At 37.1% G+C, this 16,133-nt stretch overlaps 1 protein-coding gene across 1 annotated transcript in view; it reads left to right on the forward strand.

Annotated features, from left to right (window-relative positions):
- The first annotated feature begins 14,114 nt into the window (after positions 1 to 14,114).
- The window catches only part of LOC108721197 (irregular chiasm C-roughest protein), a 129,630-nt gene continuing 127,611 nt past the window's right edge, over positions 14,115 to 16,133 (forward strand). Inside the window, exon 1 of the mRNA XM_018445605.1 lies at positions 14,115 to 14,299. Coding sequence (XP_018301107.1) covers positions 14,178 to 14,299 — 122 coding nt within the window. The 5' untranslated portion in view covers positions 14,115 to 14,177. The remainder of the gene's footprint in view (positions 14,300 to 16,133) is intronic.

Raw genomic sequence — 16,133 nt, forward strand, 5'->3', positions numbered from 1 at the left:
TGTAAATATTGAAGTCTGTACACGTACGTACACACATCCGTGTGCGTGAGAGCTCTTTCTTTCAACTATGTTCCAAAGTACCAAAACTCACAATACAACAAATAAACGGCCCTTTTCAGGTCTAGAAAAGCAATCCTTTTCAGGATTGCTACCATCTGATCCCAATGTGTCCACCATCCAGATGAGGAACAAATGTATGCCTCGATTTATCGGTATCATCAATGTTAGTGGTCATTCTCATGCCATTTGATTGCGTATGCGTGTTTGAGAGTGCAATGGTGCCTTGACTATGGGCTTTGCGGACCTCACTGGCAGCCAACTTTCTCTGTCCAAAAATCCAGTAATACGCGTTACATTAGCAAATGAACTTCACATGTCACTCATTGAAGGGTACTCTATCGGATTATCACAAAATCATCATCTAACTTTTTAGTCATTATGTGACGGTCCCTTGTGAGAAAAATGGTTTGATTGTATCAACAAGACGTATATGGTTAAATGCATTTTGGTTAAATCTAGCAGAATTTCTGGTTATTATAACAGAATTCGAGATTTTATAACTAGAACGTTTGATAGATTATACTATAAGGATATTTGTTTAATATTTTCCAGTTGGATCTATAAAACATCTAGTTATATTCACTAGACATATGCAACATTACCAGAATTCTGGTTAACGTTAGCGCACCCTGGCAGTTTTATTATCGTGCAAGTTGCGGTGCAAGTTGGCGCGAGTTAAGCAAATACGTATATTTTCTTTCTATTGTTTTGTATCGCAGCATAAGCCTTGTACGATGTTAGAACTCGATCCGAGTTCTCGGATCGTGAAATGTGTAGCCAATCAGCTTAGTTTTTACGGAAAACCGGCAAGTTATAGCATCGTGGATACAAGGCTATACCGCATACATCGCGCATCATGGTCGAGTCAAGCGTCAAGCATACATAATAATACATCGTGTTATCTTGTACTTACTGAAGTGAAGTCAGTGAAGTCTTGTAGTAAAACACGAAGTAAAACAATTATTACTGTAAGATGGACAAACTAAATCGTCGTATTGTGACCTGTTTGAACAGGTTAGAAAGAAGAAAACGTGGAACGAAGTTATTATGTAGCTGACTGACGAAAAAACGTCTCCTCTTCTTCGAAGAAATTCTGGTAGATTCAATGGGTAGGCATTATTTGACCAACAAGAAATTCTGGTTGAGATCACCAGATCAAAACCAATTGTTTGATGAACAAGAAATTCTTATATAATCAACGAAAAAAATTTATTTTATCAACAAGAAATTCTAATAGATTTAACTAGAAGGAATTAATCAAATTTATCCGGTAATTCTTACAAGAACGTCCGTTTTTGAACAGACGTATTGGTTAAATCTACCAGATTTCCAAATAATTCAACCAAACTCTTTTTTCAGTTCGCGGTTAATAAATTCGAAATATAAATTAACTCTGAATCGAGTATAGTCGTAATTATTCTCGTAATATTTATTCACGTAGGAGAAAGTGGGGGAACTGTGTGCAGCGGGTAATTGTGCGCATCCTGGTTTGGTACTCTTCCAATGGATGACGACATCACTGTGGTGAAATTTTTATGCAGGAAGTCGTCCTCTTAAGATATAATTACAAAAGATACGACGTAAATACGTTGCTACTTAGAGAAATAATAAAAGTGAAATCACATCTTTTCTTGTTATTTTAGCATTCAGAAAATAAGATGATAAGTCCGTATTTTTAATTTGTTTGTTTAAAGTTGCATACGTTATTAAGGTATGTTATTATGTGCGTCTTTTGAGCTATTATTTATTAAGTTTGGTTAAGAAATGTTGAAGTAATCATATTTTTTATCGAGTCAGGTCGGCAACTGTGCGCAAGCGTTTTGAAATGCGCACAATTACACATCTTTCATATACTATACGACTAGCACTCATTTTTTCGTTTTTTCTTTGCATTATTATTTTACTTTACCATTTTATCGTGCCAAAGTCTATATGTATTATTATTATTATATTAGTTTTGTATTTTTGCTTAATATATATAATATATATTTAAAATATAATTTTTTTTTTGCCAAATATAACCTTATTGAATGAAAATCTGTTCGATATGAGGATATGTAATGGAAGAATGTTTATAGTTTCTATTTTCATACTTATATCGCTTTGAACTTTATTTCATTCAACTGAAAATCATTCCAGGACAATAAATTTCCCTTAGGTGCGCACAATTCACCTACTTTCCCCTAATATAAATTCAGCGTTTATACATTGGTACATTGGTAATGTAAGACGCATTCCCAACAATTAATCGATTCACTTATTGTTAGTGCAAATTTATCTTTAATTTTAATTCTTACCTTTATTCACGTAGCTCGCAACATGAAATAATAATCATTTCAACAATCGCGAGAGCATATAATTTTTTTGGCAACAGGTGCAGTGTCGCCGCAGGTGAGGTTGGTTGTGCCATTTTCTGATTGCTTTCACCTTGAGATTCGTACATCGCGTTAATATCATGAATATCGAATGAACATCGTAGCTTTGTGCAACTTTTCTTTTTATATCTTGTTCTTCGTCGTGACATACCATTAATATTCGGAGATTTATTTTGTTGTGTAATTAATGCACGGTCCTTAATTGATAATATTTCGCGAGTATGTGATGCGCAAATGCAATAAAAGGATCTAAGAGGATGACGAAGAGGATGCCTGGAGAGGCATCGGGTGTCGACGGAGCAACCAAAAGATGAATAATTTATTTTATGCATATGCATTATTTAGTCGTTGTGATATCAACCATTTGTCACCATTTATTTAGATCGTTTATATATTCGATATTTAATCAACATGGATCAAATGTGAGTATATTTCATACCCCATGCTATACTTCATTATAAATATACTATAATTTAGTGTGATTGGTAACAACGCACTCTCCAGTTGCACGAAACCGGCAAAACATATGAGCGGTACTTTTTAAGAAGTCATAGAAATTCTTGCTGGAGTATACACCCCACTTAGTTCATGGAGGGTTAAAATAAGAATTAAAGGAAAAGACTTTTATCTTTTGAAATTTGCAAACATATGCTAAAAAACACATTTTTTGAAATTATAGTTATTTTAAATAATAAATAGTTATTTGAAAAAACAAAAAAATTTCAGTACGTTCAATAATTACTTTTTAAATGTTAGTTACTCAATCATTGTTATTAATTTGTATGTTATCTTTATGTGTTACAGTTGAACGCATAGTTTGCAACGTAATTTACAATTTCGCTGTTGCGCATCGTATCGGTGAGTGACAAATTAGTTTTTACTTTAAATTGAGGTAACAGATCTGTGAAAATAGGAATTACGTATAAAATGTATGTAATTCCTATGTAATTCCTATGTAAACGTATGCATATTAAGTTGCGAAGTATGTATAGATATAGATGAGAATAAAATATCTCCTAGATTTATTACCTCAAAATGGATGGATTACAGATTACGATCTATATTTAATTCTGAAGTATCAAGTATTCCTGTAATTATTCACCTCGATTTATTGTGCGTACGAGAATGCACTTGCATGCATATGAAGCTTATAGAACAGAACTCGTTATACCGATGAATTATTTATTGACACTCGGTATCTTCTTATATAGCAGAATAATTGCCAGATCAGACATTTGAAATTTATAAGTAATCTCACAAACAAATAATAAAAATAATAGAGAAAATTTCACGATTAGCTAATTGATAAAAATTAATAAACAGTATTAATTGATAAACAGTGTAAATTTTGCAAAAGGGATATTATTTTCAAATAATATTAATATCTACACTTTTTTAATCAAAAAATTACTTGCTGTACAAAAGTACATTTTTTAGAATAATTTATAAGATGAAACTAAGGATACTGTGAGATAAAATATAGTTTATTAATAATATTATTTGAATAATATCGAGCATATTATAGTTGATTGAATTTTCAAATTTAAGTTGATTGAATTTTTAAGTATTTATAAGAATGGAAAATGCATTCATATTTATAAAAGTTGATTTAAAAAAAATGTCAATATTTAAAATATTTTATTTTCTTTTTTCAATTCCCTTTTCAATATATATATATATATATATAATATTTATGCAAAGTTTGCGTTTTTGACTTTTCAATATTAATTAAATATTCTCCTTTCAGAATTAAAAGTGAAACACATCGGTTCAATTTTTATAAAAACAATATTTAGAAAAATTTTGAACATGGGACATATCAAGTATAAATAAAACAAGAATTGAAAATATTTCAGTTACATATCATGTTTCAACTAATTTATTTAACAAAAAACGCAATAATTATTAATTGTATTTATTTTTATTAACGCGCCGATTTTATCGTAATCTTTCATTTATATTTATTAGTAATTTAACTTTACGTCAGTTAAATGACACGATTGAATAAATATTTCATGTGGCAGAACAAAATTTTTTAAAATAAATTATCTCGTAATTAATGAACTATATTAAAATTAGTTAAAATTAATTATATTAGTTGAAATTAGTTGAAACGATGTTTAATCTAAAGTATTAAATGTAATTTTGAATATATAGGCAATATAATAAGCAGGAATATTTATTAACATTTGGTGCTTGATACATTATGTAATTTATAAAAATTAATAGGAAATAATAGAGATCTCTGTTTTTTCTCAGTACTTTTTCTCGTTGTATGTAGACGTAGAATTTTCATGCGAATGTAAAAATGAAACTAAATTAATCCATCATATAAATAATATAGATTCGAGTAGATTGAATTCAACCACGTGCGTTACGTCCAATTCAAGATTAATGGTTGCGATGCACATTAAATCCATGCAAGCGTGTTACAATACAAATTATACAATTCTCACGAACGCGTTAAATTGCTACCCACTTATTAGTACTTAATATACCTTGGTCAATACGTAACTATAAAATGAACGTTCTAACGTATTTTATTTGCCGTATTTCTTCTTATTTGATGAAACTATCGGCACGTAAATTGATGTAGCGTTGAGTAATAAGCGTGTTTCTGACGCTTCGTTTCTGCAACTCTCACGCGAAACCATCGTCAGTTGAGGTATCGAACGTATCGATGCGCGGTCGATTTCTTCATAGATACGAGAATCGTGGTCCTTTGATCGCCGCGGAAATGGGGAAGGGGACAAGAAAGTGGGTAGGCAGTGGAGCAGGTTGTAAAGAGTTGAACGGTTCAGAGGCAAAGCGCGGAAAATTAAAACGGACCACAGAGAGGAATGAGTTAGGTCGTTTTCCATCTCTTTTCCACGAGCCTTTTATCCTTTTCTCACCCTCCCGAGACTGCGGCACGCTCACGTGTAACGTGCATTATTCTATAAAATTAATAAAGATCAAACGTCGTTGTAAACGACGTTAGGAGCGATGCTATTATAAATAAAAGTGATTAGGGATGAGCTAAGTAGGAAACAGATTTTCCTCAGTTGCTCTCCTTTACATTGAAGTTTTTTAAATATCATTTTACATACATCGACATGTATTTTTACCAAAATTGTTAGATTTCATTAATAAACATTTACTCCGCGAAGCTAATATAAATTTAAAACTAGAACCACCGGTAATATCCCGTTGAAACTGCCAATTTGGTAATTTCCTATCTTTGTTTTCGATTAGTAAAAAGTTATATTGATATTATTTGTATCATTAAAATTATTTATATTATATTCACAAATTTTCAATATTCTGTAGTGTATATTTAATATAAAAAAGAAAAAAAATTGAAATAATTAGCGGAGCCAAATTATAGCACCATTTATGGCGGTTCTAGTGTTAATCAACTTTAATTTAATATTTTATTACTGCGAGTCGTTAAATAATCATATCTTTTAAGTAAATGTTTTAAAGTTATCACATCTCGTCGTGTTAATGAAAGGTTAATACAATTTAGCGTAATCACACGCGTGAACGAAGAGATTAGATTCCGGACGGCGTTATTCTCCAACTGTAAGCTGAACGTAATACAAGGTCGAGTGGCGCGCGGGGACAAATTGACCTCCGTAGTTTAATGGTACGGCCAGCTTCGAGTAGTTGTAGCTCGGTAGATAATGGAAGCGATGGTATAGTCCAATGATAATATTCCGAAGTCACAACGCCGCCGTACCTCCGAAGAAGGAAGAGTGGAAAATGGGTCGCACCCCCGGAAACAGCCCGCAGCTTTTGTCGACGTGAAAACGGGACGTAAATGGATCGTATAATCGGTACCGCTGTTAATTCGCGAGTTAAAAAACGCCGCGGAAAACTCCTCGACAAGATCGATCGCGTTACGATAACGTCAAAACTAAATAGAGTGATTGAGCAGTGCGGCAAATTTTTATGCGCTTTTATTGATTTCAACTCGATCTAACAGTCGTTATCTAGCTTTCCGTTGTTGTCATACTCATCTTATTTCGCGTATTGCATTTTTTCCTACAATTTCATGAAAAAGGTAATCTTGCTTCTTGCATTATATATGTGCGTGTGGAACGTATAGTGTACGTAAATATATTACATTCTGCAATTATTATATTATTATAGCGTGAGGAATTAGAACACGTTCACTCTAGGGCACATATGCATAAAATAACGATTCCGTAAACATGAACACTTATACATTAGCTTTTAATTATATAAAATATTTGAACAGTTAATTCGAAATATATCTCGAAATTGATTACACACAGAGATACATTTCGCGAATGTGCGTGCATAAAATCTGAAAGACAAGCGAGATCGTCGCTTTTGAGCGTAATAATTCAACAAATTGATATTTCTTTGAAAGCGCGCTGCCGACGTGGAAAGAGAAATAAAAAAAGAAAAAATCTAGTTGGGGTCGGGAATAAAGAAACGACGGAAAAAAGAGGAGAAGAGAGCAATGGAATCAAGGGAATACGGAAAAGCGTAAAACGTCCTTAGCGTGCTCACCTGCATAGCTACACTTAGAATCTTGGTAATCATCCACGCGTCACAAAAGGAAGAAATTTCTATCTCTTTACAAAATAATTTTTATTCTTTCGGTGTTTCATCCCTTTTCGTTGCAACATTAATTCCGTCGTGAAAGTAATAATCGAGCGAAAATAAGGCCGGACGGATAACGTTCCTGTCTAAAAGGAGCTACTCTATAACTAATATCAATACCGGTTCGTCTTTCCGAAGTTATCAAATTACCGCGCAGATGTCTTATCTGTGGGCGTATAATAAAGTAAAGAGAGAATTGATGAGACAGGCAATTAAAGTCAGACTAAAACCGAGCAATATATAAAAGCCATTATGAAATGTATCAGTTGCATTGGACTTGTGACCAAACTTGTTCATTTCGCACACAAATGGAAAATTAAACAACTCTGTATAATGTGATCGATTCCCGGAAATTATATTTAGTATACTCGACGATGTTTCGTCCAGTTAAAGTTTATGTCAAGCTTAATTAAGCCGCCGATCTAACTTGGTATGCGTAAATTTTATTATTCTCGATACGCGTATTGAATGAAACGCGTTGAAGTTATGAGCATACGTCATTGAATATCTGGCTACTAATATTTCGGTCAAAGAGGCGGAAATTATTTCATGAATGTGCCATGTTGAACGTATGATTGGGTCACTGCATTCGGATCTGTATCGAGCAATACATCTCCCTCTCCTTCCTATGCTATTGTACGTTCAATCTATATCGTTGAGATGGCTGTCGCTGTCACCGTGTTTCTATTTGGTCGATAATTCCGCACGCGTGAATGTAACGCAACTGTATAAATATCATGCGTCTCTCCCTCGGGGGACGCGATTAAACGCAAGAGAGAGAGCCGATAGAGTTGGAAAAATACATATATATATATATATATATACACACACATATATATATATATATCGTACGAGCCTTTCAGATTTATCGTTGGCCAGTACACGATTCAATTTACGCTCTCAGATATCTTGCAGAAACACGGGCTGGCGCAATGCCACTATGGCAATATGTCCATTCTGTTTTTGACTCTCTTCTCGTACTTCCTCTTTCAGTCCGAAGCTTTTGCTAGGCAAATATGTCGCGATGCTATCTCAACGCGCGCGGCCGGCAAAAATCCGTGCGCCACTCTCTGACCACCACACTCGCCGTTTGCACCGTCCTCCTTTCAAATAAAGTGACGCCGAGGTGTAACCCGGAATTTGTCAGACTCCTAAGCGGAAAATTTACTTCCATTGCTTCAAATGTTCTTTAAAAAAGTTTGCCATCTCCCTTGCCATTTCGTTCCTTGTAGGATACTTTTTACAAAAAGATTTCTACAAAAGAAAGCGTTTCTTGATTTACATAGGAAAGTAAAAAGATGATAAAAAAATTGAAAGATTTATTATTTTATTTTATCATAACAAAGATTTGGAGTAATCATGAAATACGAGTAAGAAAATTTTTCGGAAGTATCTACGATATCTTATCGGCAGTCTAATCTTTCTTATAACATATCAGATGATAGATCTTTTCATTTTCAATTATATACGTGGACGCGAACGCATTTTTGAACAAATATAGCCTTCGTAACAGTTATAAATGGATCATCAGGAACATATATATCTGAGGAAGCTGTAAGAGATGCCAATGTCTTTCCAATACTAGATAAATCGCATAAAAAGCTACTTCAAAGTCGGCTTCGAATGGCCGATATGGGAAACGTATTTCGATCTTTATTCTTTTGTTTGTGAACCAAGCAACGCTCGCGAATAAAAATACAACATTGTGATAACATTTTTGCGTTAATATACCAAAGTGCATATATGAAATTTGCGAAACATCTGTTTACGAAAACTTCTAAATGAATAAATAATATTAGCGAGATTGGATCGTGGATATCATAACGCATGCAATTCGGTAAATACTTTATTTTCAAGGAAAACATAATAATCCATTAATCAGACAAAATTTATGAAACAATGTAAATACCGATCAAAAATATACGGATGACCAAAATTCTAGGGGAAGAAATATAGGGCGGTTAATCCAGGTGTAGTATTTATATTTTGATTCGGCACGGTTATAGATACAAACTTTAACGGGGACCAATTTCCTGAGGACAATAGGGTTTATTGTGTTTTGAAAGAAAACCTAAAGAAACAAGAAATTCTGATTAAAATTTCTCGAGAAAAATCTAAAGTCTTTCTTTCTGAGATTTTTCTTTCTTTTAAATATTACGGACAGTAAAACAACGTGAATTATTTTTCAAAATTATTACACGCTATACTCTAAACTACAGTGTATAATTTTTAATGTATATCTGGTAATATATAGTATACTACTGCTACAGTAGTATATGAACTAAAAAAAATAAAGTAAACGGTTAAATAAATATAAATACTTAGTGTATTTCTAACAAGTTACACAAGAAATATGTTGAAACTACTTGGAAGTCAACAATTTTACAAAGCAAAGTAGGTACACATTTCTTGACTGAAATTAATTACTTCGACTCGCGAGATACATTTGCGCTGTAATTTACTCGAGTTTAGAATGAAGAAAAAAATTACGAAAAATTTAGACATTTATAAAAGGCGATAATTTCACAAAAGGTGCTGTGTGTGCATCGTGTCCACATCCTATCGTTCCCTTAATGCGAGTTTTCTCGTACCGAGTTCGGAAAGGGGTTGGCTCCCGGAGCAGACATTACGCGGAATTAAAAAAGGAAGTCATCTCGATTAAGCTAACAGTGACTGCGGAGGCGTTACGCTCCCCGACGGCATTACTTCCGGATAATTACGTGACATTTTACACGGTTCATTGGTTTGCTACTTCAAACAGTGTGGTTCGATCACTTTTAGAGTATAGATATGGTTTCTTTGGATTTTTTAAAACATATTAAAAGACTTTTTGCACATATGGTATGTATATGTACACGTGTATATAGTATTCTATAATAGATTGTGTGCATTTCTTCTTTTCTATTTTTCTTACCTAAACAATAACAAAATTATTGCAAACTAATATCAAGTTAATGGAATAATTAGGTATGTGATGTTAATTATACGAGTTATTACATGATGTAGTAATATTGATATAACCAGATGTTTAATTAATGTAATACTCATTTAAATGAAAATGGACCGATGGGTTCGTTCATCCGGGCAATTTCTTCTTAAGTAAATCAAAAGTAAAAGTTTGTTCCCACTCAAGTTTGTTTCCCACCGTCCGCTCCTATTAACGAAGAATGAGCTCTCTTCTTATTACGACAACCAGTTTAAGCTAGTTTCACATTATACGCGGACGAGGAAGGGAGTTCGCCTAGTGCGTATATCCCGAACCGGATTTGTTCGGTCGTTCGCCCTTCTGTCCGGTCCTGCACCTGCTCCGAGTATGGTCGGTGCATGAAAAAGCGCATCCGTACAATCCGAACGAACGAACGAACGAACGAGCAAACAAAGAGAGCTCGGTCAGTGCAGTCAAGTGCACTGTATAGTTTACGTCAGAATCGTTGAAGCATTTTTTGTATAGCATCTCTTTTCACGAATTTATTCTTGCACGTACTCACATCGTTTTCTTCCTTTTTTTTTGGGAGAAAATATGGACATCGGAAATGGAATAATAAAACATCTCAAGACAAATTCCACCGAGCTGGCCACAGACGGCCAGCGATACTTGGATTGCCGCAAAAGTTTCTGTTTCATGAGCTCGCTGTCTACCGAGCTTTCCTCCGTAGCCGCTTTCCTTCGTAGCATCTGATATAGGGAGCTGGAAGATTCAACAGACCGAGTTCAGCATTACGGATTAATATTCTCTGGAGGAAGCACGTAACCTCGCGCCGTCGGGCTCTCGTTATTACCGTCTGTGGTGTCGAATGAGATGCCTCTCGCGCGAGGCTGCAGCCCCATATTCCGAATTCTCTAGTGAAGTTCCCTGGTGAACGCGAAGCTCGCGTGTTCATTGCGTTCAGGGTACGCGCTTTCCTTTCATAATTCTTTCTCCGGGTCTTTTGATCCGCGTCGTCGTGCAGTGAAGCGAGAATCGTACGTAATTTATTCTCACAGTCAAGTAAATTAATTATTTGCATGCCAACGTTCACATTTGACGGAGTAAATTCGTGAAACGCGCCGATGTTAACGTGCTTTAGGTTTACAGCAGTAAATTTTAATTACTGTAAACTTCATTTTTATTAAAAAAAAAATAATGGATCAATCTGTTGGCGTTTTCGGTTAATGAATATCACCGATGACACAGTAACGTTAATCTGATAAAATCTTCATCGAGCGACGAGCATTCGCGAATATATTATATAATATATCAGGATGTATATCTTAACGAATAATTGAAGCGTATATACATACGATCGTAAGAAAATATCCAACGAGAAAGTATTCAGCGCGAACTACACGTACAAACACGCGCGCGTCGTTAGCATGATATACAAAATTAAAATTTCAATGGTAGGGCTTCGGAATTACGATGCGATATTTTCTCGAGGAGGCACGTAACAGCCGGGGCTGTCGTGTTTCGTTATCATTGTCGGCGGCGCCGAGTAGGACACGCCACCTCCTCTCTCGCTCTATACCGCCTCGTGCTCCAAATTCTTTATTAAACGCCTAAGAGATTTACTCGAAACTATGCTCGAGATTCCATTAAACTGGCTTAATAACATTCGTTCTTAACGCGAACGATTGTCTCGATTTAGAGTAAGATAAAACTTTCGGAGTGGTTTGGAAATTTGCGTGTCACGCTCCTACTCTTTTCAATTTCGCGATATGCGTGAATCTGTTTTATTATTTATAAATAATTATACTAAAATGCAAACTATGCTACGCAAAAAAAAAAACATGACAAAGGACTGCGGCCGTATTTTTCTTTCCGTCCGAACATGACACGTGTGTCGTATAGTGCTTTAAATACATATAAATCCAACCACGATGCAATGCAATGATTTTGATTCGCGCATTCGTTGCAAAAAAATACTACCTCTCGAAATGCATCATGTATACCTTGTATATAAGAGTTTATTCTATTTCCAAACGCGATTGGATATAATTTCACAATAACTTTGAAAAACGCACTTTATCGAATGCTTCGTTCAAAGAGCATTGCTCTTTCCGTCTCTTCTGGCTTGCAGAAGCCTTTAGCGTCGGCGATACCTGGCGTATTTCCTGTGGGATAAACGAACGCTTTGTAAATAGATGCGTCTCATTTCGTTTTTCTTTCGACATATTCTTCGCGAATTCTCAAAATGCAATGTATTTATGACATTCCAACGCCCGAGATTGGAATTCCATTGAAGTTAAATGCTCCGAATATTAAACGTTTAAATGTCGAGTTTAATATTATAATATTCCACATAATTACACAACAATGTAACAACATCAATGAATGGTATAAAATACCACAGGTGCCTAATTTATAATTACAAATATGTTATTTAAACAAAATGTATGCAGATTTGGTATTAAAACAAAATGTGCGCGGGTTGAAAAGTAGATATTGTTGTAACGTTACGCTATTTGGGCATTAAAATGATTTGTTAAATTTATAAGTATTCACGGCGCTTGGTTTTTCTCGAATATAAAAGATAATGCTACATTTCTCGTCGGCACGGCGTCGCGAAAACGCGTGCAGGAAACTGCAAACGACGCCTTATACACGTAATCTCGTGGTATCGCGAACGGCATTCCACGCGGGTTGGCGGTATTATTACACTTTATACCGTATACGATAACTCATAATCTCTTTTGCAGTAAAACTCCGAGAAAGTCGCGCGAATTCTTTTCCGATGCGCCGTGTAATTCGCTCCGTAATGTTCTCCCGCCTCCGGTCGGCGGGCAGAAGTCACGTAGATGCGTTTAGCCAGCATCCTCGTCGCGGTCGCGCAACGCGACGCGGAGGCACGACCGAGCGGTGTAGCGCGGCGCGGAGGCGAGAGGTCCCTGCACTCTCGCGGCCTTCGTTTGTAAGCGTCGTTCAGCGTACGTACGTATATACGTAGTATAGTATAGTATATACGTACGCACTTGTCGTGGATTTTCACGAGGCCGTGCAGTGCATCCGCTCGTTGGAGCAACGAGCAACGAGCGACGCGGCGACGTAGGACGCGTGGCGTGCGCATGCGTTGCTAAACCACCGCCACCATCACCGCCGCCGTTGCTGACGCCGCCGCCGCCGTTGCACTCGCATCCCCTCCGAGTCGTGCCGCCGCCACGCGACTGTAGCCCCCACCAGAAGCGTAAGCGTGTGTCACGCTCCGGATAGCTCTCGGTGCGTGCCCATTATTGAGGAGGGGGTAAGGGGCGCGTGTAGCAACGACGCTGTCGTGGGGGTAACCTGGTCGTCGGCGCGGTGGGGATGGAATTACGCTCGCGTAGGGACCGCCAGTAGTTCCGTGCTGTCTGCCGTGCGGGTCGGATACGACGTATTTGTGACGTGATAGTCTCGTCTCATCTCACCCCTTTAGCCACCCTTACCCTGCAAAACGAACGTCGTCAGCAACGTCGAATCGCGCGCGCTCGTTTCTCTCTCTTTCTCTCTCACTCTTTCTCCTCGAGTGGACCCGGGGACACGAGGAAAGTTCGATCGTGTGGAAGAAACGTCGGTCGCGCGTCCGCGTTTTGCACCTGGGGGATTCTCGTTTCAACCCCTCGACGAGCAGACCGCATTCGGTGGACGCGCGCGAGTATACATGTCGTGATGCCGCGGGGTGAGCGACGCGCGCCGCCGAGAGGACTCGCGGCCGAGGGTATTTCGATCTCGTCCTGACGATACCAGCCCTCGTGCGTCATCCTCAGTGGACCCCTAGTGGTGCGTTCGATAGAATAATGAAAAAAAAACACGGTGGTGTATCCGGGTTCGTCGGATGGATCGGGGATACGTCTTTAGAGATTGTGCCGGCTCTGTCCGCTCGTGATCTCCGACGGGAAACAGACGAGCGTACGCGTAGACTCCCGTACTCTGTATCCTCCCGTATATGCGAAGTGTGTGCGACGTGTAACACGTGTGACAGTTACCCGTGGGATACCACCGCGGATTATACGTTTCTTCGACCGCAAAGGGTGGTCGGAGGCGCCGTGTGCCGGATTACACATACGTACACATACATACACACATACACTAAATTTTCTCTCCTTGGTGCACGTTACGGCGGATTCATCCCTAAAGGATATGTCGCTATAGTGCTCACACGGATCGCAGCTACGATGGCCGGATACTCCAGTGCGCTCAATACGGATTTCGCTCCGGAATCAGCGCGGAGGATGCAACGATCTGCGATCGATGCTATCAGGGATGCCTGGGAATCCTCCGTATACGCGATTACGAGGTACATACCTTACGTTTTGAGAAACTGCTCCGATATCAAGGAATTACTTAATTATCTAATATTGACGTTTGAGTTGCGACGTTTATTATGTCGGAAATTTAAGCGTAAATACACGTTCGCGTACGAATCTTTGTTGCGGCGTGAAAATATATTATTTAGACCATATATACATATTTAGCTGGAAGATAGATTATACTAAAAGATCATCAATTTATTTTGAAAATCTACTTGTGCATATTGCATGTCATGCACTTTAAATATCAAATATTCGATCGCGTCAGTTAAACACATAAATTTAAATACACATGAAATGTTCAAAGAGCGCTGCATGCACACACATTTTTGATGATTATTACAAACTTGCATTACAGAGTATAATATATTCTGTTTCAAATTTAATATACAAAAATGATTCCATTTCATTTTATAAGAATTAATAGATACATTATATACTAATCCGTGAATTGCGAAGAAATAAAGGATTCTTTTCTCCTCCTTGAAAACTTTCGAAAGAGCATACAATGTCCTTTGAAAGGCTTCAAATGAGAAATGACTTTTTAATTACTGTACCGTACTTGTTAAATGTAAAGCATGCTAATGAAGCAGCCAATGAACCACGCGAATTAACGAAGAATTATATGGCTATCGTATACGCATACGGCTATTATTCTTCCAGGTAAATTTAGCATCTCGTCGTTTCATAATTAAACGTGAGTATCGCGAGAACTCACTTTTGATCCCGCACCAACCCGCTAAATCTAAAACATGTAAACGTTCGTTACATGTATACATTATACATATGCACATGCGTGCGACGCTACTCGCATTTGCCACAATGCAGAATAATCTATGGGGATTCCAGTGACAACGGTTTCCGCGTTCGCGCGCGCACGTGTATATGCGTGCGTGTATACGTTCGACGCCTTAAAATATTCACGAGATCAATATTCCGCACTTGTCGGGAAGTACGATTTTAGTATTGCGTCGCGAGACTTTTCGCGAGAATTTTCGGCAACTAGATCAAACACGAACAAAATGCGAACCATTGCAAACGTGACCTCTTGCGCGATGCATGCTTGTCCGTTCGTATAGAGATTAATCCTATCTTACTGTAATATTTGCAAGCTGCATACTATATAGTCTATTGTGTACCATATTTTATATCTATTACTCTGTTATCATGTAATCTTTTCATAGAGCTTTGCAATAAATTAAATTAAATTAAATTAAAATTAAATGTCGGATTCATGCTTTTCGGAAATATTTTATATAATTTTACATACAAATTTTATATGCATTCCTATACGACAATGTAACCTTTAGAGAAAGGACGGGAGTTTATTTTTTAAACCTTACAATTTTTCCTCGAGTAAGATTTGTCATAATTTATTATTTTATTGTAATCCTTTTCTTAAAATGTGATTATGTTTCAGCGTCGCTATAATAGCTTTTTCATCTTGTAAAATATTAATTTTATATAAGAATTTCTCGCATAATTTTTATGGTATCTTGCACGACATTCACATGAAATATCGTAGAGTTAAGAAAACTGTTCTTCTAATTGATTACACGGACGTAGTTCCCGAAACAGGTGCGAGCCTAATGGACCCGTCCGCTAGGCGGAGGGTTAAGTGACACGCGGTGAAATTAAATGCCGTTACCCCCGAAGAAATTTACGCGATCGATACTGATACGCGCGGTATAAATATGGCGCTACCAAGGTCCAAGAGATGCCAGATCGCCACATCGGCCGATGATAAATGGTCGAGTTAATGGCCGACGTACTATTAATGAGAAAGAGGATTTGTTGATGTCGGCAAAAATAAGAAACCGA

The sequence above is a fragment of the Mycetomoellerius zeteki genome, unplaced genomic scaffold (assembly GCF_001594055.1).
Source record: "Mycetomoellerius zeteki isolate Tzet28-1 unplaced genomic scaffold, Tzet1.0 scaffold164, whole genome shotgun sequence".
In the NCBI taxonomy this organism is placed as follows: Eukaryota; Metazoa; Arthropoda; class Insecta; order Hymenoptera; family Formicidae; genus Mycetomoellerius; species Mycetomoellerius zeteki.